The sequence below is a fragment of the Bos javanicus genome, chromosome 11 (genome assembly GCF_032452875.1).
Source record: "Bos javanicus breed banteng chromosome 11, ARS-OSU_banteng_1.0, whole genome shotgun sequence".
NCBI lineage: Eukaryota > Metazoa > Chordata > Mammalia > Artiodactyla > Bovidae > Bos > Bos javanicus.
In genome coordinates this window covers 102,580,181-102,604,226 of record NC_083878.1, presented here as the reverse complement: position 1 = coordinate 102,604,226, position 24,046 = coordinate 102,580,181, and the positions used below count along the sequence as shown (strand labels likewise).

General features: G+C 53.1%; 1 protein-coding gene across 7 annotated transcripts in view; it reads left to right on the top strand.

The window, feature by feature from the left end:
- Positions 1-24,046, top strand: part of AK8 (adenylate kinase 8) — a 136,253-nt gene that overhangs the window by 65,568 nt on the left and 46,639 nt on the right. For all 7 annotated transcript variants that reach the window (XM_061433962.1, XM_061433961.1, XM_061433960.1 and 4 more), the window contains one exon: positions 20,543-20,684. In XM_061433962.1, coding sequence (XP_061289946.1) covers positions 20,543-20,684 — 142 coding nt within the window. The remainder of the gene's footprint in view (positions 1-20,542; positions 20,685-24,046) is intronic.

Below are 24,046 nucleotides of genomic sequence, written 5' to 3'. Positions count from 1 at the left end.
ATGAACAGGCACTTATTATGAAGAAGGCTGACCCAGGAGGAGGGGGCCGTGGAGACAGTCAGTGCGCACATTGGCTGGACACCCTCACTGCCCAGTGCTCCTTTCTCCTCCTGCCGCTTCTGAACAGGCTGCTCGCTCCTGATCCCCACTCTGAGGGTCCGCCTGGGGAGGACGACCTGGCCTGGCTCTCCCCAGGCCCTCCTTAAGGTGTCCTGGACCCCGTGGTGAAGTTCCAGTGAGGCGGGCAGAAAGGGATCCCCCGGGCGCGGCGATCAGAGGAGGGAGACCCGATGATCTGGGCAGGCGAGTCTGTGCGCGTCGCCGGCTGGTGAACAGGGTCAGCCAGTGCAAGCTCTGGTGCTTCCCCGTCTGGTTCAGATCCCGGGGTGCCCGCCCCGCCCCGCAGCAGCATCCCGGGGTGCCCGCCCCGCCCCGCAGCAGCCACGAGGCCCGGGCGTCTCCGTGGAGAGGTGGGGACAGAAACCCCGGGTGCCGGGTTCACATGAGCACGGGCTAGGATGTGCGCATGTGCACGGGCCGTGGGGGCAGCCAGCAGGGACGGAGGCCTGATGCTTGCGCAAGCCCACTCGCCCTCCAGCGAGCCCAGCTTCCCCGTTGTTGAGACGGGGGACGGGGGTGATTGGCCCTCTGGAAAACATCTGTTGCTCTAATGAGTGAATAAGATAACAAGTTAATAGATTTATGTCATTTTAAATAATGTTGCTGCATGGTATTCCATCCCACAGACTGGGTGGGTAATTTGTATAATTCTCCCTGACAAAGCATTTCGTGGTTCAGAAAGAAAGACAGTGACCAACCAGATGAGGTAGTGTTGATGGGGTAAATCTCAGGCAAAGGGAGGCAGAAATTCCTTGCCTCTTCTTGGAAATGTTCTGTACCTTTGAGTTTTTTTATTAAACTAAAAAGTTGTGAAAAGTGAATATTTAGGTGGTTTTCAGATTTGCACGCCTTTCAGTGATCCTGTAAGGCACCCTCCTGTGACAGGGAAGGTTTGCAGACACTTCTGATTAGGTCAGAGGGAACCTATGCCCAGGAGGCCGGTGGCACTGAACTAAGGCGCCCTCCCGCCCCTGGGCACCGGACGCTGGAGTCCTCTGTGGCTTTGCATCTCGGGATATTGCCTAGTTGTTTGTTTTCTATCATGGCTGAAACAAACTCAGCGGTTTGGAACAACACACATTTCTTCTCTCACGGTCCTGGAGGTCAGGACTTTGAAAGTCACGTGCTGGCAGGCCTGCATTCCTTCCTGAGGAATTCTCTGGGGACGGTCTGTTGCCTGGCCTTTCCCAGCTTCCGGAGGCCCCTTCCTCCATCTTCACAGTCAGCAGCGCAGCCTCTTCAGCCCTCTCTCTCTGCATGCTAAACACAGACCCAAGGGGCCTTTCCACTGGCGGTCAAGAGGCAGAGTTGTTTTGGTTTTTATTTTTCCTTTTTTTTTTTTTGGTGGATACAAAGGAGACTGAGTGCACACTTGCATTTCCCGTACAGGGAGCCAGACCGTGGCAGCTTCAGTCTTCAGCGCTTTGTGCTAATCTTTCCCTCCACAGCTTCTCTTTGCTTAGAGGAGGTAGCTCTACACTCCTCCACTTGCTGCAGAATTAAAGACACAACAACCACCAACATCATATCTTCCTCACAGAAGCAATAAGTCCTGTCATTTCACTAATCCCCATCTCGCAGGGATAACAAAGAATGCATTTACATTCATCACCACTAACAGGGGCTCATTAGTGGGCTGTGGAGACGCTGCCGGGGAAACCGGAGCGCCCGGCTGCTGGAGGACGCACACGGGAACCACCAGGCCTGGCCGCCCGCGTCGCCGCCGCCCAGCAGAAACCGGAAACGGAAACTTCGGTGATTCTCCACCGAAGTTGGGCTTGAAGGGAAAGTTTGCCTGAACCTGGAAGCGCCACGTTGCCACCTCACATGCCGGCGTCCACGCACCCGCGGCCTGCGTGGCCGGTGTCGCCCCTCAGGCGCAGACTTGCGGGGTGGGGATCGACTGCATCACCCCTGAGTCCTGAACCCAGAGGAGACAGACGGGAGGAGAAAGAGACAGGGTTCTGAGGGTACAGCTGGGCTTCCTAACACGCCCCGACCACGTCCAGACCTGGGGAGGCAGAGGTGTGGCGGGGACGGGACTGGCCCAGGCCCTCCCCAGGAAGAGCCGAGCAGGGCCTGAGGTGGGCAGCGAATCCGTCCACACGAGGGCGAGGGCCCACCAGCCGGAGGGTGGGAGCTGGAGGGACAAGAGCCCCCGAGGAGTGACTCTCCTTTCCCGGGAGTGACGTGGGGTGGAGGGCATGCCTTCCCCCCACACTGCCCTGGGTCAGAAGGGTCCCCCGAGTCCGCACGCGTGGTGGGGCGCGGCCCTGAACAGTTTCAGCCACTGACTGGTCTGGGAGGCGACTCGGCTGCCCCTCTGTCCTGTGGGGCCGCCCGGACGACTCAGGTTTCCCTTCTCAGAACCTGGTGGTGTTTCAGATATCTCAGTTGGGGGACCAGCTGCAGTCCTGGGAACCCTGCTGGGGTTTCCCCAGATGAAACCCAGAAGGTTCCAGAAATCCTGCAGGGACAGAGAGTATGGTAAGGACCCACAGGCCTGGTCACGGGGGCAGAGCCCCTGCGCCTCGGGGCTGGCAGATGTCACTGTCAGAACACCCTGCCCTGCAGCCAGCCTAGTGTAGACCACCCCCCATCACTCCCTCTGAAGGCAGGCAGTGCCCTTCCAGGGGCTGGACCTCCTCCGCTGGGGACTCTGCCCTGTGCTCCCAGCAGCTGGCCGGCCCGGCCACACCTGCTGCCCGTCTCTGGGACTCCTGCCCTCGCTCCGCCGGCCTGGGAGCTGCGAGTCCATCCGGGGAGCATGGTTATCACGGGGCATCTTCACAGCCGTTGCCGCCGCCAGCAGCCCAGAGAGTAGACCCAGATGTCAGCATCCCCCCCGGAGCCACTTCCTCTTACCGCCCCCTTGGGGCCTCCTGATGTGATGTCCCAGCCGTGACCTCCGCAGACTCAGTTATGTTCTTTTATGTCCTCACGGGTGCTGCCAACACCTCCTCCTTTCAAATCAGCCACAAAATTAATAACCACGCTGCCGTCCCCTCTTCCCACATTTACCAGGCACGGGACTCCAGGGCCCCATCTTTGCTCGTCCCAATCTCTTGATCCCGGGCTCTTGGCGGCTGCACTGTGGACGGAGGGTTGGGGAGATGCTTGTTCCATGCTCCGGATTTTGAGATACATAGGTCTGACCTCCTAAACTCATTCTGACTCGAGCTGTGCTGAACAGAGCAAGTTGGCTCCCCATGGCCCCACACGGCGCTCCTCACGCAGCCACGTCCCCGGTGGGCACAGAGGGGGGCGCTGCTCCTGACACGGGGCCAGGCCGCCCAGCACGCAGGCTTGCCTGCCTGGGAGCCCCTGTTACTTGCACATGGTTGCAGAACAACTGAAAACCCTTCTGGGCTTTTGGAAAAATAACTTCTCAGCTGCTAAAAAACCATTTGAACTTCTGTGGTCAGTGCTGGCAGACTCCATGGCCATTTTATACTAGGGCCATGTGTGCAGGCGTTGTTTTTTTTCTGCCCAGAATTAGCCAAGGGGGCAGCTAGAACTCAATTCTCTGCTTAAACCGTCGGTGACTCACAGTGGTCACCATCTCCAAATGACATGCCCTGAGCCTTCTCTGTGCTTCATTCCTACCAGAGGGCCTTCTGGACGTGAGGTTTTTAACCCCAGAGATCCGAGCTTCCCAAGGAAGGCAGCCATCTGACCTTGCTTGTTGAAACTCTGGTTTCTCAAGCTTCACTTAGCATAAAAGCATTCTCCTTGGCCTCAGCTCACCCTAGCGGCTTTCTGGCTAAGGTCAAGGGTAGTGTGGGGCTTCCCAGGCGGCATGGTGGTAGAGAATCTGCCTGCTGAGGCAGGAGGTACAAGAGATCCCCTGGATAAGGAAGTGGCAACCCACTCCAGTATTCTTGCCTGGGAAATCCCAAGAAGAGTGGAGCCTGGCGGGCTACAGTCTGTGAGGTTGCAGAGATACAGCTGAGCACACATGCCCTTATTTTTAGTCCTTCTCCTGGGAATTTCAGCCGTAAATTACGGTCCTGTGGCTGCTGGTGGTAGATGTTAACATAACCTCATTCCAGGGGACTGGGTCTAATCAGTGGTATGCCACCGTCTCTGGTTCAGAAGGGTGGCCTTCTCCCCCGGCTCTGGTCATGGTTCTCATTCTTGGACATTACTTGTGTTTTCTCTGGAAATTGGTGACCCAGGCAAGATATTAAAACAGCCGAAGGTGTATTTCGTCCTCGCTGGTTTAGTCTCTGCTCTCAGTGTGTGAGATGCTTGCCTAGAGCTGTCCCCATCGCGAGGGATGTCAGGTGGGGGGCCGCCAGTGACGGTGTGTCCCCGGGGTGGGCTTTTCAGGTCAGACCCCAGCTTTTCCCACCTCCCAGCTCTGCAGGGTCGGAAGGGAAAGCTGAGCACCTGCACCCAGGTGCTGCCAACCCAGCACCTGCCGGCCCGGCTCGCTGACCGAGGTGGAGGGGGATCGGCTCTCCTCACTCACTTCCACTCTGTAACCAGCCCTGCCCTGCCGGTATCCGCCCAACAGCTGGAGGGGGTTCAATTGAAAGAAGGCCTGGATTCCTTGGCACACATGCCAGACATACACTGACTTTTTCAGGTGAGAAAACAGCTCTTTAATTGGCATAATAACTTTCCCCTAAATGCGCAAGTGCTGGCGTGTAGAAAAGATAATGTGGAAGACAGATCATTACCCCGTGTTACCCATGCCCGCTCCCGTAAACCCCGTTATTGCCAACATATTTCTGTCTGGAGAAGGTCCCTCAAGGCCTAATAGAACCTGAGAAGAGGCGGGAGGTTTGAGGGAGACTCCAGACTCTTAATTTGCACCCTTTCTGGTAATGAGACCTCGCCATGGCCAACGCAGCCATCGGAACACAAACAAGCCGAACCAGCCCCAAACTGGCATGATTACGAGCATTTTTGAGAGGCTTCCGTGAGTACACGTCCCAGGAGGCCCGGATCAGATCTCAGCTGAAGGGCTGCCTTATTTTTTTTTTTTTTTTTTTGAGGGGGAATTAATACTCTCCTCACTAAATGCACACTAAAGATCCAACAATACACCAGCTTTTCTCTTTTGTTAAAACCTTGCAAAGAGTGGCTGAGTTGAAAGACAAAGTAAATCTTCCCATCTGAGGAGGTAAGCGGCGTGTGATTTCTTTTTTTTTTTTTTAAATAGTGCAGCCTCGGCAAGCTGCTAGCTGTCTTACCACAGAGGGGAGACCCCGAGGGACCCCGGCCGGTTTCCAGCAAGCCTTTGCATGTGGTGTGTTTGTACCAGCTGAAGACAGCGCATGACTCTCTAAATAATTTACCAGTTGATTAATGGACTCACAGGGGTATAATTAGCAGAGAGAGAGACCGTGGGTACAGTAACCAGTACAGTGCTTGGGGGAGCAGGAGCCTTTATTTTTATAAAGAAACTTTCTAGGGTGCTGGGCGTTTGAAGCTAACTTGGGAAGAGCTCAGTGCCTCTTCTCTTTTGAAGTGGAAATAGGACAGTTTGAATCCGTCGAGTTTAATTTTTCACAAGCTTTAGGGGCCCTGCAGTGCAACTCCCTTTTTATTATTGAAAAAAGTCTACATTTTTCTTTCATTTTTCTCCACACACACACACATGCACACACAGACACACACGCAGCCCAAGCAGTAAGTAATAAACACATTAATTTACTCTTTTACTGAACGTGTATTTTATTCGCTGCACCTCCCCTGGATGTGTCCCCATGGGTCGCCTCAGCACCCCCACCCAGACCCCCCCCCACCGTTGGGCTGCCTGTAGGTTGATTAACGGACACCCCAGTAATTTATGCATTTTTAAAGGAACCCTCACCTCCGTCTTGACAATGCTTTTGAAGTAGCTCCTTTTTTCAAGTCAAACTTTTGACTTTTCCGCTGGGACCGCTACAAAGATTTTCTTCTGGAAACTAGGTAGGCGCCTTCCTGCCGAGACGGCCCAGCAGAGCAGCGGGTCTCAAAGTGGGGGTGCGTTGTGAGGGGCAGAGGCGTGTAATGAGGACAGCTGTAGAAAGGGGGTCAGCACGCTGTTTATCAACAGGGTTGTGCCCCTAGAGGGTCCAGCTCTTGAGTTTTTAAGAACTAGACTTTGGCTGTGAGAGTGGCATCGTCTGTCTTCGTTATTAAGATGATGCCCTGCTGGGGCGTCAGCCAAAGGTCTGTGGCTAAGAGGTTGCAAAGCTTTCTGTTCGGTGGCCAGAGCGGCAGGGAAACTGAGGCAGCGAGGGGCTCTCAGCTCACCCGTGTGTCCGGTCCGTGAAGTAGCCTCTCCCCACGGAAGATGGGGGCCTGGCCACCATGGCAGTGTCAGCAGAGGGGCCGCACAGATGGTTTTCCTGGGCTGAGAGTCCGTCGGGGGCTTGCCGTGTGTCAGGAACGGAGATCACAAACCGGAGGGGAGCCCAGAGGGGCAGGGTGTCCTTCTCACTCCAACCAGGGCTTCTGGAAGCGTCTCCTCTCCACGGGCAGCCCTGGTGGCTTCCAGCCCATTCAGCTGTGAAATCGCCTGCGACAGGCCAGGCCCCAAGGCCCCTGCCTTCTCCTCCAGCCAGGAGTCTCCTGCTCACACCCCCTCCAGGCAGGTGTAGCTTGAAGCCCCTTGCCCTCCGAGTACCCCAGTCGGGGAGCTGACACTGGCTCTCCTCTCGGGCTGTGAGCAGGGCCTGAGGGGTGTTGGGGAGGCTGCCCTCAGTGACCTTCTGCAGCCCCTATACCTCAGACGGTCGCCATGTCCCTGAAACAGATTTCCTGTGGGGGACTTGGCACAGCTGTGATTGCCAGGGCCGGGGGCACAGGGCCCTTGCCCTGCAGCTCTGCCCTGTTGTACCCTTCCCTGAGCTGAGCAGGAAGGGGGCTCAGGGTAGAGAGAGGGAGGTGGGTGTGATGGGGCAGAGGGACACAGAGGCGAGAGGGGAGGGAAGCGTGTAGAGTATACACGCACTCTAGTATTCTTACCTGGGTTCCCATGGACAGAAGAGCTGGGTGGGCTACAGTCCATGGGTCCCCAGAGTCAGGCACAACTTAGCTACCAAGCATGCATGCACGCAGACCGCGCCCTTCCCCTGCCCTTCCCCGGGGCATCCAGACCTCGATTTCTCCCATCTGTGACCCTGAGCACTGGAGCCCTTCTCCACTTGGGCGTGGTCAGGCTACAGGGAGGTAAGACAGACCTCCTCTGGGACCCATCCCAGCACCTCCCGCTGTGTGTTTCCACTTGGGCTCCTTCTGCTCCCCAGTCCCCAGCGCCAGCGTGGCTCATAGTAGGAGCTCAGCAAATGTCCATGAACGAACCCATGAATGAATGAGCAGATGAGGGCACAGCTGGTGTCCCGGGACGGCATGGCGGAGCAGTGCCAGGCAGGCCCGCCCTGTGGCGGCAGGGGTCCAGATGCTTTGCCCCGCTGCCTGCATTTCTACGTTGGTGAGACCCCATTCGTCTTAAGGAGCAAAGGGAGAACAGGTGGCAGTGGGCGGCCTGAGGGGTTTCCAGAGAGGTGGCCCGAAGTGTTCACTCCTGGAGAGTGGAGGGTGAAGCTGCAGGTTTGGGCTGCGGACTCACCACTCTATTCCAGTTCAGGTTCTGCCACTGGGTGACCTTGGGATGACCTTGGGCAAGTCACGCAGCCTCTCAGGACTACAGCTTCCTTATCTACAGCATGAGCTTTCCACAGTACCATAGTCCTGGTTTGTTAGGTGTCCACGTGAAAATGTGTCTGTGAAACATTTAGCACCACACGCGGCACACAACTGGGGCTTGCCTGGTGGCTCAGATGGCAAAGAAAGCACCTGTGATGCAGGAAACCCGGGTTCGATCCCGGGGTCAGGAAGATCGCCTGGAGGAGGAACTGGAAACCCACTCCAGTACTCTTGCCTGGAGAATCCCACGGACGGAGGAGCCTGGCGGGCTACAAAGGGTCACAAAGAGTCGCACAGGGGGTGTGGCTGTCACTGGCACTTTATGGCCCCCAGCAGGCCACTCATCAGATACTATTATTATCATTGGTAGTACAGTAGCTGTCATTCTCATAACGATAGTAGAAATCATGGTGGTAGTAGCAAGGTCGTGTGTGTTTACACGTACCTTACATGTACATGTATTTAACATACACGTGTATGTTACACAAGGTCGTACACCAAACATACATGTATGTTTCATAGGTGGACTTCTTTGATACCTTATTCTCTTCCTGTGACTGATGCCAGCTTTGGGCACCTGGTCCCTGTGGTCACCAGGACCTGGCCGAAGCCTCATCTGCTTTGCCTCTGGGGCCCCGCTATCTATTGCAGCCGCCCTACAACGTGATGGCAGAGAAGGACGGCTGCTTCGTTCTGCTCCTGATGTCCTGGGTCAGGATTTCAGGCAGGACAGGGCAGGAGGGCTCGACACCACTGTCTGACTTGGGCCTTACTTGGCGCAACTCTGATGACTGGAGGCAACTGGGCTGGATCATCCGTCTGGGGCCCTATGCATGGTTCCTGGTCCTGGTGTGGACCTGGCTCCTTGCTTCTTCTCCCTGCTGCGTCTTCTGGGGCAGGACTCTTCATCCCCACGCCTGGTACCCGCAGTGAGGTGCTCAGGCCTCTGCCTTGGTGCAGTGTTGCCGTGTGGCAGCTTGGGCTTCCTCGTGTTGGTCAGCCCCCTTGTGTGACCCTAGCTTCCCCACAGCAAGCATCCCAAGGAGGCCGAGAGCAGCCGTTGTGGATGGGGTGGAGGGTGGAGGGTGGGGTAAGTGCTAAGGCTTCTTCTGACCCAGCCTCCGAAGTCCCAGAATGAGCTTCCAGCTGATCCTGTCCATTAACCGAGTCAAGATCGGCCCAGATTCAAGGGGTGGGGGGCTCAAGCCCACTTCTCAGCTGTAGGAAAGTATTAGTCTCTCAGTTGTGTCTGACTCTTTGCAACCCCATGGACTATAGCCCACCAGGCTCCTCTGTCCATGGGATTCTCCAGGCAAGAATACTAGAGTGAGTAGCTGTTTCCTTTCTCCGGGGGATCTTCCTGACCCAGGGATCGAACCTAAGTCTCCTACACTGCAGGCAGATTCTTTATCGTCTGAGCCACCAGGGGAGCCCGGGGGTAGGAAGGCCACCTCTAATCTGCTGCCGTAGGGAAGGCTTGCGTTCTGGTTCTGTTCTGGAGTGGCTGCATCTGGTGACTGAGTGAGGCTGAACACAGACGGCCTCATGGGTCCTCAGAGCTGAGGGTGGCCTGGCTGCAGACCTGCCAACCTAGCAGCTTGCCGGGAGCTCAGAAAACTGAGTCCAGTTCTCTTTTTAAGAGGAAGAAGCCCCAGCTGAGAAGTAAAGTGACCTGTCCAGGGCACGCTGCAAACAAAATGCAGAGAGGAGGGCAGAGTTCACCATGCTTCTTCCCCTGTAAAGGGGGCAGAGAGCAGGGACGGTGCAGGTGGCCCTACAGCCCGGTGGCCTGGGTTTAATTCTGGGCTCCCCGACCCATTTGTGTGTGGCCTGGGGCAGTTACTTCCTCTCTCTGTGCCTCCAGTTCCTCATCTGTAAAATAGGTTTGTTATGAAGATTGCAGGAATCAATACTTGTATTAGGGAAAAAACCCAAGCTCACAGCAGAGCTGAGTCAGCACTATAGCACATGTACTTGTCAAATTGATGTGTCAGTGCATCTTTTCCACCCAGAACACCGGCCTCATGGTTGTTTCCTGGTTTCCCAGGAGTTGCTAACTGTCTCCTCACAGATCGCGTGAGCACCGGCCTTCCTGCTGCCCCCGAGATGTGGGGGATATAACTGGTTCTGAGCCCCGACTGCATTAAGATGGAAGGAAAATCGTGTTCCGGAAACTCATTGATTCATAGCATGCAGTTAGTTTAACACTGCACTTTCCAACAGTCCAGTCCATATCTGGATTGCTGGCCTGTCTCATCTTCCACTGAAAGGTGTAAACGTGGGTGTTAAGATAGGAATGACTAATGATCCGATTGTCAGACACCGTGTGTGTCAGTGAGCATTTTTATTAAAAGTCTTCTTAACTTGCTAAGTGAAGCCCCATTCATTCAGAGAATGGCTGTTCTTTAATTATGTATTTGGGCTGCCCTGGGTTTTGGGTGCTGCGCGCAGGCTTTCTCCTCGTGGTGAGCGTTGGCTACTCGCGTTGGAGAGCACAGGTTCTAGGGCATGCGGGTTTTAGCAGTTGTGGCCCATGGAAGAATGCCTACTTTTAAATGGTCTTTTTTTTTCTTCTCATCTAGAACCTCATTAGCGAGATAAGCTCAGGGCCCCCAGTTGGACTTGCCCCTCAGCTGCAGGGGGTTCAGCGGTGCCGGCACCTCACGTCTTATCTTTGCTTTGGCCCCAGTAGACGCGGCAGAGAGGGGAGTGATAGAAACTGATCGAAACGAGCAGCTGCTCACCAAGGGCTGGCTGAGCAGCCTCCCAACTGGAAAGGGCCCCAGCCCTAACGTACTTTTCTGGACTTAAAAAAAAAAAAAGCTGGTGTTAAAAAAATTGTTGGCAACCATAGGAAGAAGACTTCCAGTTGAAATCCATTTGCTAACTCTGGGAGGAAATAAAGCTTGTAAATTATTTTTTTAAGCCTTTTTATTTTGTATTGCAGTATAGCCAACTAGCAGGGTTGTGACAGTTTCAGGTGAACAGCGAAGGGACTCAGCTGTACATACACGTGTATCCGTTCACCCCCAAACTCCCCTCCCATCCAGGCTGCCACATAAACATTGAGCAGAGTTCCCTGTGCTACGCAGTAGGTCCTTCTGGTTGTCCATTTTAAATATAGCAGTGGGTACATGTCCATCCCAAACTCCCTGACTATCCCTTTCCCCAGCTTTCCCCCTGACAACCGTTAAGTTCATTCTCTCCAAGTCTGTGAGTCTTGTTCTGTTTTTTAAGTTGATTTGTATCATTTCTTTGTAGATTCCACATTTAAAGGATGTCGTATGCTATTTCTCCTCCTCTGTCAGACTTATTTCACTCATTATGATAATCTCTAAGTCCATCCATTGCTGCAAATGGCATTATTTCATTCTTTTTAATGGCTGAGTAATAGTCCATTGTGTATATGTACCACATCTTTATCCATTCCTCTGTTGATGGACATTTAGGCTGCTTCCACGTCTTGGCTGTTGTGCATAGTGCTGCAATGAACATCGAGGTGCATACATCCTTTTGGATCATGTTTTTCTCTGGATGTATGCCCAGGAATGGGGTTGCAGGGTCCTACGGTAGCTCTATTTTTAGTTTCTAAAGGAACCTCCATACTGTTCTCCATAGTGGGTGCACCAATTTGCATTCCCACCAGCAATGCAGGAGGGTTCCCTTCTCTCTACACGCTCTCCAGCATTTATAGTCTGTGGGAAAACTTGTAAATTATTATTTTTTTAATTGTTATCTCCTGGCACCATTGTCTGACAAGTAGATTTAAATATTGTTGTTGAGTACTCGAGATGTTAGGAAATAGATTTTTGGAACCTAAAGGAGTCTTAGAAGACATCTGTTCCATCCCGTGCCTGGGAAACACTGCTGGCCAAAAGAGGCGCTTGTTAGGGCAAGTGACTTGATTTTACGAAGGAAATAAGTTCTCCAAGAGGGCTTGCTCCCCACCCCCAGAGAATGGTGGAGTGCAACCAGGTGGAATAGCCCACTTTTTCCTCCTCCCGTCCTGTACTGGTTTTAGAAATGGCGCGTTTTTCCTTTTAAGAGCTCACTTGGGGCGCAGGATCCGTGGCTGACCAGCAGGTGGCAATAAATAATAAACAAAGAGCATCACTAAAGGCCCCCTGGCCCCAGGCCTGGCTGGCGCTGCACACACTCCTTATTTCCGGCTGAGGCCTCCGGGAGGCCTTGCAGGCCTTGGCTGCCAGGAATCCACGCCATCCCGAGGGTGGTGGACTCCCAGAAATGGTGGCGTTTAGCTTTCACTGAACTATAACGCTTAGTAAGTCGGGGCCGGGAAGAGCCCAATCCACAGCCTGAGCCAAGCCCCCAGCAATCTGGGGAAGAGACAGACGTGTGGGGGGAGCGGGCGCCCTGTTTCCTTCAAGCATCAGTATGCAGGAGATGGAATAGAAAACAAACAAAAGCAGTGTTTTTTTCTCCTCCGCAGCTGGGGTTCCTTTCCAAGACGCTCCCCCTGGGCCGGGCCAGGAAGGGGGCGGGGCCCGGCAGCTGTGCTGGGATGTGGGGAGAAGAAAGTGCTGAGCCCCCCACGAACCCTGACAGATGCCAGGTGTCCCCTTTACTTTTCAAATGGGGCCTTGAAGAAGGAAAGACGCTATAGGCTCTGTATGTGAGGGGGGTGGGCAGGTGTGTTTGTGCTCTATTGTGTGCAGAAGGGTGTGGGGTGTAGTGAGTGTTGTGCGTGTGGGTGTAGCCTGTGTAGGGTGTAGGCAGGTGTGTGCCCTGCAGGGATGCGTGCAGGTGTGATAGGTGAGTGCCTGGGTGTGTGTAGTAGGTTGGGTATGTGTGTGTGAGGTCCTCAGCCTTTTCTGATCTGCCCTGGGGTGGCAGGAGGGTTAAATGGCGAATCCTGGGCACGCCAGTCAACCTTGGGAATTCTTTACCTTGAAGCACCGGCTGAGGGAGCTGTTTCCTTTCCTCCACTGTCCGTCGCAGCCTTTTGGGGCCAGCACCAGTAGCCTGGTGCCCCGGGGTCCCTGCCTCCCCCAGCCGAGCCCTGGTCAGGGATGCTCACAGGGATGCAGAGGCTTGGACCACAGGCAGCAGCGAGGTGTGAAGTGCAGCAGGAAAGGTCCGGGAAAGGGTTTCCAGCGAGTCCTCTCTGCCCTTGGCGCTGGCTTCCACTGGACTTCCGTGAGCTGGCCTGGGAACTCTCTCGGGAACCTCCGTAATGAACGCCACTGGCTGTCCAAGCTGGACTGTACTGAAGATGCAGACTTGCCGCCCAGGAAGAATAGTCCCTTCCGGTCACCTCACGGTGGCCTGATTCACAGGGTCCTTCCTTCTGCATGAACCAGGGGACCGATAGGCGGGAGGGAGCTTGAACACGCCTCCCCTTCAAGACCAGGGTGGGCCGGGTGTCCTGAGTGGGATCAGTAGGGGGCCTGGTGGGTCCCCCTGGGGCCTGGAAGCCTTTCACTTGTGACCGTGGCTCCCTGTCCACCCTTGTGACAAGCACACCCGGCCGGCAGGGAACAAACGGATTGAGATTTTAATAACCTCGAGGTCAGTGTGAGGACAGCTCTCTCTCGTGGAAGATTTTCAGAAAAAGACAAAAATAACACCTGAAAGCATGTGATGTGGCCTTTATGAAATAATGGGATATTCATATCTCGCACTTTGCTAAATTTAGGGTTGACAGGACGTTTCGGAGAGGTAGCCCTTGGCAGGAGCTTATACGCAGGGTAAGATGTTAGCTGTCAAGCCCAGAAATCAAGCCCGAGGCACCTGACTCAATGGAGAGAGACTCGCGGCCGCGCTGGAAATCTCTCTCCGAGAGGAGGATGAAGGGCAGTGGACAGCATTATCAAGGAGAACTTCAACTTTCGGCAGGACACCGCGGGCGAGCTCTGTTCTGCATTTTTGCTGAACTGGCCGGTCAGACCGTGCAGGGCTGAAGAAGTGAGTTGATGGCCTGCGGTGGCGGGGGTGGGGGGAGGCAGCAGCCAGACAAAGGCACAGGGCAGAAAGCCTGACGCGGGAGCCACGGGGGTGGGCCTGGGAGATGCACCAAAGGCGGGTCTTCCTGCCTCACCCTTCACCCCGGGCCTGAGCCGCATCGCTGGGAGGGCCTCTCACAGGCGAGGACACATCTGGACACGTCTGTGACAGCAGGCAAGGGCTCTATCCAGCTCTTGGTTTCCCCCAAAGTGAGAGCTGCTTCTGGGGCGTGAGGACAGCTTTCCAGGGAGATTCATCCTTTGACCCACTGCGACAGTGTCTCACAGAGGTTGTTTCAACCTCTTTGAGGCCTTTAAATCATTTCCTTTAGACAAAACACCCACTTTGTTAGTGGAAGCCGTTAAACATGTTTGGAAAGCAGAGAGAGTAGAATAAGGAGCCTGAGGGGACCCACCGCCAGCGCAGGGAACCTGCGTGTTCCGGATCAACGGTGCAATCCTCCCCACGTAGGATTACTTTGAAACTAATTCCCAATGCCAAGACGTAGTCCCTTGACTACCTGTTTAGTTCACAAGTATGTCGTGGAGTGGATGAAAGGGAACCCTGGGGGAACCCGTTGCCATGGGACATGACTCCGTGCTTGGGAGAACAGGCCTGGTTTCAGGAGATGGTGCTATGTGGTCATTCATTCATTCATTCATTCGTTCATTCAAAGAGTGTTTACTAAGCACTTGCCGAGTGCCTGGCATGTGTACCAGGTGAGGGGGTAGCAATGAGCCTGACTTGGCGAGGGTCCCTGCTTTCTCTAGTGGGGGATGAGGGTGTAGGCGTTAAACAAATACTCCACCGATGATTATTGATCCACAGTCGTGGGAAGCCCCTCTCAGGAGAAGTGCTCATTTGAGAACCTGCAGAGAGGGGCTTGTTTTGGTATTGGCTAGAAGCTGGGGTCTGCGTGAGTGATGAGACCTTGCCGGCCTCCGAAGCCCTCGCCATCACACCTCCCAGGCCCTTCGGCTCTTCCGCTGGGATGTGTTGACTTGTGTTATTGTCTCTCTCAACTCCAGGACCCTGAGCCCCCGCGGGACCGGCCATCGCTCGTGGGGCATCGGTGTGGCCCCTCCTCTCTCCCCTGTGTGTGTGTTGTGTGTGTGTTGTGTACACGTGTGTGTATATGTATGTCAATATATACTTCAGTGGCTTCCCTGGTAGCTCAGTTGGTAAAGAATCTACCTGCAGTCCAGGAGACCCAGGTTCAATCCCTGGGTCTGGAAGATCCCCTGGAGAAGGAAATGGCAAACCACTCCAGTGTTCTTGCCATGGACAGAGGAGCCTGGCGGGCTACAGTCCATGGGGTTGCAAGAGTCAGACTTGGCAACTAAAGCACCAGATCATATTATCTGTGTCGTTTACTTGCTTCCCCCCACCCGCCATTTGATATTCTGTCAGAGGCCTCTTTCCAAGTCAACATAGATGATTTTTTCAAGCTTCCCTAGTAGCATGCTGCATAGACGTCTCGTCCTTTATGTAAGCTGTCCTCTGCTGATGGACATTTGAAATCGTCTCCATCATGCCTGTTATAAATGGCACTGAGACGGGCATCTCCATGGGCACATCTTCTGTCCTCTCTGCAGTTGTGTCTTAGATGTAAATTCTTTGGACCGTGATTGCTGGGCCATGAGGCATGTACATCTTAGCTTGTGATGCCAGTTGGGAAATTTCCTCTAGAAATCTTTGCCAACTTAACAAGGAAACAACAAAAACAAAAAAACAACCCCAAACCAAGAATTCTCTTTGTGTTTCTGTCTGGTCAGACGTCTTGACCTTGAGTCAGATTTCTCCCCAGCTGAGCAACTGGCTTGCACAGGTCACTTAACTCACAGCCTTTGGGGGCCTTGGTTTCTCAGCTTTGAGATGAGGATGGGCAATGGGACGACCTTCCAGGCCTCTCCCTCTCTGAGCCTCCGAGCAGCCTCTGTTGCCCTCAGAAGCTCAGTGCTCAGCTGTCCACCCCTAACTGCAGCTTAGTCTCCAACAGCACTAATTAGTGAAGAAAATTACTTGCCCAATGCACTCCTCACCCTCATCAACAGAGGCCTTCACTGGGCCCAGGGCATCACTGGTCAGCAAACTAATTACTCCAGTGGACCCTCCCCCAAGGACAAGCCTGTCTCAGGCCCACAGCCCTCTCCTGAAGCCAGATTCACACTCAGATGGTCATGTTTATAATTTGAGGGTCCCTGTGCTTACCAATCAGGGAAGGCAATGGCACCCCACTCCAGTAGTCTTGCCTGTAAAATCCCATGGATGGGGGAGCCTGGTAGGCTGCAGTCCATGGGGTTGCTGAGAGTTGGACACGACTGAGCGACTTCACTTTCACTTTTCACTTTCATGCATTGGAGAAGGAAATGGCAACCCACTCCAGTGTTCTTGCCTGGAGAATCCCAGGGATGGGGGAGTCTGGCAGGCTGCCATCTATGGGGTCGCACAGAGTCAGACACGACTGAAGTGACTTAGCAGTAGCAGCAGCAGCAGCAGTGCTTACCAATGGCTTCATCATAGCCACCTGATGGGACTCTGGGTAAACTTTCAGAAGGAATTAAATTTATACCCGCACCTCCCTTCAGAAGACCTCGATGGGTCTGGCAGGCCCCATGAGTTGTCTCCAAGCCCCGTGACAGCTGGTGAGGCAGGTGTCTTAGAGGAGGACTCTGACGGTCAGGGAGGTCCCACAGCTGGACCCCAGGGCTCTCTGCTCAAATTTGCTTCAAGAAAGGAGCCCAGGGGAGCCAAGAGCTGAGTTTTCTGGGTTTTATTCTAAGGAACTCTCGTAAAGGCAGCAACACTTACTAATCTTCCTGCCCTCCCGTCCTACCTTAGAGCTCAGCTCACTCGCCTTCCCTGCCTGTAGGTAAAGATCTGCCCTTTAGTTTCAGGGCTGATGGGGGCAGGTCTGGAGAGGGATGCAGAGAGCTCATTGTACCTCAGCCGGCCTCTCTGATGGGTCGTCGATGGAAGCGTCCCTCAGTCACTCCGGGTGCCCAAGGACTTGAGGGCACTGTGCTTGTGGGGTCAGCAAAAGATGGTTTACTTTTCTTTTATTTATTTATTTTGGTCATGCTGTGCAATTTGCAGGAACTTAGCTCCCTGATCAGGGATTGAATCTGGACTCCCGCAATGAAAGCGCCAAGTCCTAACCACTGGACCACCAAGGAATTCCTTTTTTTATTTGATGCCCTTTTAGAAATTTAAAAAGCTGGAGCTGCTCACAGCTAGTTTGCACTCGGGGTCCTCAGCCTGAGCTCTTTGCAGGCTTTGCTGTTGCTGTCATTCAGGTGCTAAGTCGTGTCTGACTCTTTGAGATCCTGTGGACTGCAGCACGCCAGGATTCCCTGTCCTTCACTATCTCCCAGAGTTTGCTCAGACTCATGTCCATTGAGTTGGATGGCTGCCATCTGATCATCTCATCCCCTGTCGCCCCCTTCTCCTCCTGCCCTCAGTCTTTCCCAGCATCAGAGCCTTTTCCAGTGAGTAAGCTCTTCGAATCAGGTGGCCAAAGTCTTGGAGCTTCAGCTTCACTATCAGTCCTTCTAGTGAACATTCAGGGTTGATTTCCTTTAGGACTGACTGGTTTGATCACCTTGCTGTCCAAGGGACACTCCAGAGTTGTCTCCAGCACCACAGTTTGACAGCATCGATTCTTGAGCACTCAGCAGACTTCACAGGAGGTAAGGTGCGATCTCCTAGCCACATCCTTGGAGCCTGGACCCCAGCTGGGGACTCCACTGGCTGATCCCACAGAATGGTCCGTCTTTGTGCAAACGTGGTGAAGTGCATGTTCCTGGGTGTTCTAGCTCAGGATCCTGAGATCAGCCCCTGTGTGTTCTTTCAGTAAATGTGCATTGAGGGCCTGTGCCCAGTCCTTCCCCAGATGGCCAGGGGGCGGGCAGAGCCACTTCCTTCTGGAAGGCCTGGCAGGACCTCCCCACCCCCACTTCCCAGAGTCCCTCCGCTGCAGCCACTGGGCCTTTTTCCACCCCTTGAATGTGCCAAGGTTGTTCCAGCCTCAGGGCCTTTGCCTTTGCCGTGAGTTCCACCCTGAACATCCTCCCCAGATCTCCGTGAGGCTGAACTCATCGTCCAGATCTTGGCCAGGTGTGACCTCAGAGACCATCCTGGATCCAGTCAAACCAGCATCATCCCTCACTTGGTTTGCTTTCTTTGTAGTATTTATGACTTTCTGAAATGGTTATTTATTTATCTGTGCATCGTCTGTCTCACTGGCAGGAATGTAGACTCCAGGGCAGGCCCTTGGCTTCTTGTTTGCTGTGGGTGGCAGCCTCAGACCCCGAGCCTGGGCACAGCTCAGATGCTGCATAACGCTCCACTGGACAGACACTGGGAAAGTCTTATTTCTGGATGGGTTTCAATTTCCGTAAGAATCTCCATAAACAGGGGTAGGCCTGGATTGGAAGGCTGTATAGCAGATTCGTGACCCTCATTGTCTCTAACCTGTATTTATTTCTCCTGACAGATAACGTGAGGTTTCTGAATCAGAGAAAAGTTCTGTTCCTTATTCACACAGTGGTCTTAGCGGTGGTTCCCCGGACCCCGACTCCTCAGGGGTCACTGGTGGGAGCCAGTGTGCACTGCGTGCATAGGGAGTGCAGCGCAGAGCTGGGGGAGGGGACCCCCGAAGCCGTGACAGCTGCCCCTCTGCCCTCCCTGCCCCTGCCCTGAATACAAACAGCTCCTGGGGAGTGAGGGGGCAATTGGTAGGTTTCCTACCCCTGGGTTGAGAACAGAGGACTTGGGACAGGAGTCCCTAAATCTCTCCATCTTTAACTGCCCAGACTTGCTTGAAATCAGCCACCCTGTATCCCAGGAGCGAGCTTAGAACACCTTGACCCCGGGGGAAGCCTGCAAGTGTTCATGGATCATTGTTTCCTGACCGACATCTCCCGAACCGAAGAGCACGAGCCGCCAGTTCTGAGCGCCTCGCACGCGCCTGGGACTACGTGTCGTGTTGATCCCCTGGGGACAGAGCCCGGCTTCCTCTTGGCGGAAGAGGAAACTGGGACTGGGAGAGCCCGTGGGGCCAGCGGAGGTCGGCTGGCACCCAAGGGCAGGGCTAAGACCAGACCCCAGATTTGTGGGTGTCCCCAGCCCAGCTCCCGCTCTTCTTCTGAGCTCCCCAGAGTCTGGTCAAGTTGGTTTTAACATCTTTGTTGCAGTGAAGCTTTGCAAACAGAGGGCTCTGGTCTATTTTTTCCACCACGTCCTGCGTGCCAGGCACTGTGTTAATTATGGAAAAGTGGTGTTGGGGGTGGGGTGACGTGGTCCTTTATCCTGGTGAGAGGCAGCACTACGCAAAGCTTTAGCTGGAACGTTAAGAACAGGGAGGCAAGAAGTGAAGCGAAAGTGAAGAAACACAGCTGCTAACCCAGCTATGGACAGTCTTGGGAGCGGACCCTCCTCGGGGGCCCGGCCCCAGGCAAGGCGTGGGGGAAGGAGACTTGGCTGGAAGGACCGGCACATTTGAGGGGAGGTGGAGAGCTGGGGGGAGACTCACCCGGGGGAGGCAGGCTGTGGACCTTGCAGGGCCCTGTCGACCATAGCGAAGAGCACTGGGGAGCCACGGCAGGTTTCAGCAGGGAAGGAATGGGATTAACTGCATCAGCTCCTCACTGACCTGTCTCAGCCAGGCCGTCTCATTAGAGCAAAATCCCTTCCCTGCTCTTTCCTTCAGACTGGGGAAGGAAGGCTGAAAGATGTGAAAACAAAATCAGGGAAATCCTGATTGGAGGAGGGTTAGATGGAGGTTTACGGTTCTTGGGCAGCAGGACGGTCATTATGTGTGTCCCGGCCACAGAGGAGAGCAGCTGGTAGTGACTTTTTCTGGATCTCTCACCTGGCTGTCAGCCTAGGGGGCCTTTGGGAAGGTTCCAGTCATGTGTTCCAGCCCGGGGGGCCACTGGGCTGACCCCTGGATGGCCGGTTTGAGGGCAGCCGAGCATCTCCAGAGAAGCCGCCGACCGCTCTGTCGCTGCCGCTCGGAAAACCTGCTTGTCATCAGGCCCACATTTATAGCAAACAACGGTAATATTTACCAAGTATCTCTGGAAAAATGAGTGCAAAGCACAGGAAATGCAGTGCAAATTGCTAGAACGCAGTACATTAGCAACACAGGCCATTTAATGAGTCTGGGAAGAAAGGTATAAATTTCAGGAAAATGTCAATTGCAGTAATGTAAACAAGAGACTTCTTAACATCTCCTTCTCCACGAGACTTGATTTCAGTCACCGGTTATAACTAATGCTGTGCTTCTTGTGAGAGATTTGATTCTAAACAGCAAGGAGGGGAGAACCAAGGGGGAGGGGAGAAGAAAGGGGTGGGTTGCATGTGCATCATAAATTAGCAGAGAGCCTCGGGGGCACCACTACCGCTCCATTGGAGGAAAATGAAACCTCCCACCGGGGCTTCCGTGAAAAGTCTTTTGCAGCAAAAGCTGGATCCTGGGGGGCAGGGTGGGGAGAAGGGTGCCCGCACATCACTGGAGAGCTGGGAGCTGTCCTGGCTGCCGATGGGCATCTATCCTGTCAAAGTCAGGGACAGCTCAATGTCAAGGTCACCTAGTGCGTTCCGTCCCTGCATAGACACGTTCCCCTCATTGGTGGGACTGCGGAGCGCCCCGAAAAACAGGCACCCACATCCTCGGCCACCTAAACCCGCCTCTTCAGCAGTTCAAACCCAGGTCAGGTGAAGTTAGGAAGCCGGTGGGCAACGACCTCGGATGCGCCCTCACCTTCCTGCTGGGTCCGAAGAGTGACCAGCTGTCCTCCTTTCTCCGCAGTCCCTGACAACATCATCATGAAGGTGCTGAAGCAGCGCCTGGACCAGCAGGACTGCGTTGAGAGAGGGTGGGTGCTGCACGGCTTCCCGCGAGACCTGGACCAGGCGCACCTGATGGACAATCTGGGCTACAAGCCCAACAGGTGAGCAGTCCGCTTCCCACGGGCTCCCGGGAAGGCCTCTTCCATCTCTCCAGGTCCCTGTGACAACGGGCAGTTTGCCTGGAGCCTGCCCAAGGTCCCGAGAGGGCATGTGTCCTGGCCACCCGCATCCCACCACCCATCCTGTTTACCCTGTGAACCAGGAGTCTGGCTCAGGTTCACATCCCGGCTCTGCCGCTCACCTTACTGGACCTGAACGTCCAGCTGAGTGAGGACACGTATCGACCAGTCTCGCCTGTCCCGTGGGATTGCGGTGCAGAGCAATCCATGGTTTCCCCCGACTGTTTTCACAATTTTCCTTTTTCATTTGGCTCTTTGATGCGTCTGATATTTATTTATTTAAAATTTTAAAAAAAATCATTGTCTTTATTTTGGGCTGGTATTGTTGCTGCACGCAGGCCTTCTCTGGCTGCGGCAAGCAGGGGCTGCTCTCTTGTGGGGAGCCCGGGTACTAGAGTGCTCGGGCTCGGTAGCTGCGTCTTGGGCTCGTTGTCCCGAGGCAGGGGGAATCTTGCTGGACCAGGGATGGAGCCTCCGCGTTGGCAGGCGGATCCCTAACCACTGGACCACTGGGGAAGCCCCTGATGTTTATTCTGCTGGAGGTTTGCTGTACCAGCCTCCTTTCCCCCCAACTGTTAGCCACTTCTTCCAAAACGATGTCAAATGTTGCTGAATATTCTGTCCTTCCTCCACTAACTTGAACTTGAGAGCACCCCACAACTGTAGATGTTGTGGAAATAAACAAAGACCACCCCCATGAAGAAAACAAAGGCTGTCAGAGTTTGCTGTTTATACCGAGAGTCGGCCACCTGGTGGCTTGGGATGTGTGTTTATACGTGGTCTGACCACTGTCTGCTCGTAGATGCCGTCTCTCAATATACTTGGCTGTACTTCTAAATTTTCTGTTGTTCCCCACAAGTCTACTTCTGCAGCAAAAAGGCATGGCAACCTACTCCAGTATTCTTGCCTGGAGAATACATGGAGAGAGGAGCCTGGTGGGCTACAGTCCAGAGGGTCACAGAGTCAGTCCAGAGTCAGACATGACTGAAGCGACTTAGCATGGCATAGTACCACACCATTTAACTACTTTAGCTTTATCGTATAATTCAAAATAGCCAATGCAGGACAAGGCCCTCTCATTACTCTTTTTTTAAACACTATTTTCTTTATTTCTTTGGCTCTACCGAGTCTTAGTTGCAGCACGTGGAATCTTTAGCATATGGGGTGCAGTTCTCCGACCAGGGATCAAGCCCAGGGCCCCTGCATCGGGAGTCTTAACCACCGGACCACCAGGGAAGCCCCTCGTTACTCTTTTCCAGTGTCTGTCTCACATGTTTAGTATTCCAGATGAACACTGCTGCTGACGTTTTAACTGGAATCCCATTAGGTGTATGGCTGGGTCTGTGCAGTCTGTGGCCCTGTTCTCTCCTTGCCCCTTTGTGAGACCATCAGCACTTTATTGGGGCCCCTGCTTTTCATGTTAAGTGTATTTCTAGGTATCGTATTACTTGTTGTTCTTCTTGTTGATCTTGTGATAATGGGATATTTGCATCCTTTGTATTTTCTAACTGGAATTCTCAGGATTCTGAGAACAATGCTGATTTTTCTTACTTATTTTTATGTCCCAGCTCGTTTCCTGGAACCCTCTGACTGCTTCTGGTAGGTCTTCACTTGATTCTCTCGGGCTTTTCGGGGGGATGATCATGTCATCACAAATATGTATCTTTTTGTCCTTTTCCTTTCCAGTATTTATATTTTTCATTTTACTCTTTTGTCTAACTGCATTGAATAGTACTTTCAGAGCTGGCTCATGATAGACAAGTGTTTTTTTTTTTTTTGCCCTCTTACCTGAAGGATTGTCCTGTATTCTACCACAAAGGTATTACTGTCGTTTGAGGTATATAGAGTTTTTATAAAGTTAAAGAGGTGTAGTTCTGGGACTTCCCTGGTTGTCCAGTGGTTGAGAATCCTCACTTCCATTGCAGTGGGTATGAGTTTGATCCCTGGTTGGGGAACTTATGTGAGGCATAAGATCCCACATGCCTCACACGGTACAGCAAAAATAAATGCAGAATAAATAAATTTTTTAAAGTATAGTGTTTAGAGTTTAAAATGTCTGAAGTTGATGTTGAATTTCATTCCAAGGTTTTTTTGGCATCTTCTAAGACAGACATTTTTTCCTTCTCTTTTTGACGTATGAATATGATAAATTATTTCAGCAGATTTTCTGATAGTAAGTCAACCTTTCATCCCTAGAATGACTATCACTTGGTCATGGTGTGTTATTCTTCCAATATATGCCTTGTGCAGACACAGTTTTGATTCTCCATGGCCTACGGAGCCCCCTCCCGACCACGTCTTGCCTGTGAATGTCAGGTTACATGGCAGAAGGAACTTTGCCGGTGTAATTAAGGTAGCTGAACAGTTGGCTTTAAAGTGGGCAGGTCATCCTGGTGACCCTGGTTGTGCTACAGGTGGACCTGTACCAGACTTGTGACCTACAGAACTGTGGGATGATAGATTTGAACGTTTTAAAGAAACTACATCTGTGGTAATTAGTTGTGGCAGCAGTGGGAAACTAATATACTGTTGTATGGTATTGGCTACACTTGTATTTAGATTTTTTTGTATTAAGAAGCATATGTAATACGGGTCTAAATTTTTTCCACGTGTTCTTTCCTTTGTCAGGCTTATGGGATCAATGATGCGGTCATTTCATAGGTTTTCGTTCTTTGCCTATGGCTAGATGGTTTTTAAAACTTCAGCAGTACCTGTTCTGTGGAGCAGGCTTGTTAATAATTTGACTTTGTGTATCCTGCAGCTTTTGCCTTCTGTGTTTTGGTGCCGTGTTATTTAGTTCATAAAGGTTTATGTCAGCCGTGTGTTCATCACGCAGCATCATGCTGATGAAAGTGACTGTCTGGGACAGGACCATTGCTCGTCTCCTCCACCACGGACTCTCTGTTTCCTCCTGGGTAGCAACACATCAGCGTTCACTGGCGCACACTGGTGTCTGAAATAAAAGAGCCCATTTTCCAGCCTCCTGTCCAGCTGTGTGGAACATTCAGACCCAACTACCTCTGCTAATTTGTACATTAGCATGGCTCCGTTTCAGTACCTGTGCCTGAGCCTTGTAGGATTTGCTGATGAGGACTGGGTTTGTTCTCAGCTTTTCCTGCTGCTCACTTGAGATTTGCCTTTTTGAGGTCTCTGCAGTTTCTTGCCACTGATCCAGCTCTTCCAAGTCTCAAAAAAAAAAAAAACCTTAAAAAATTTAATTATTTTGGCCGTACTTTGTAGCGTGCAGGATCTTAGCTCCCCAACCAAGGACTGACCCCGGGCGC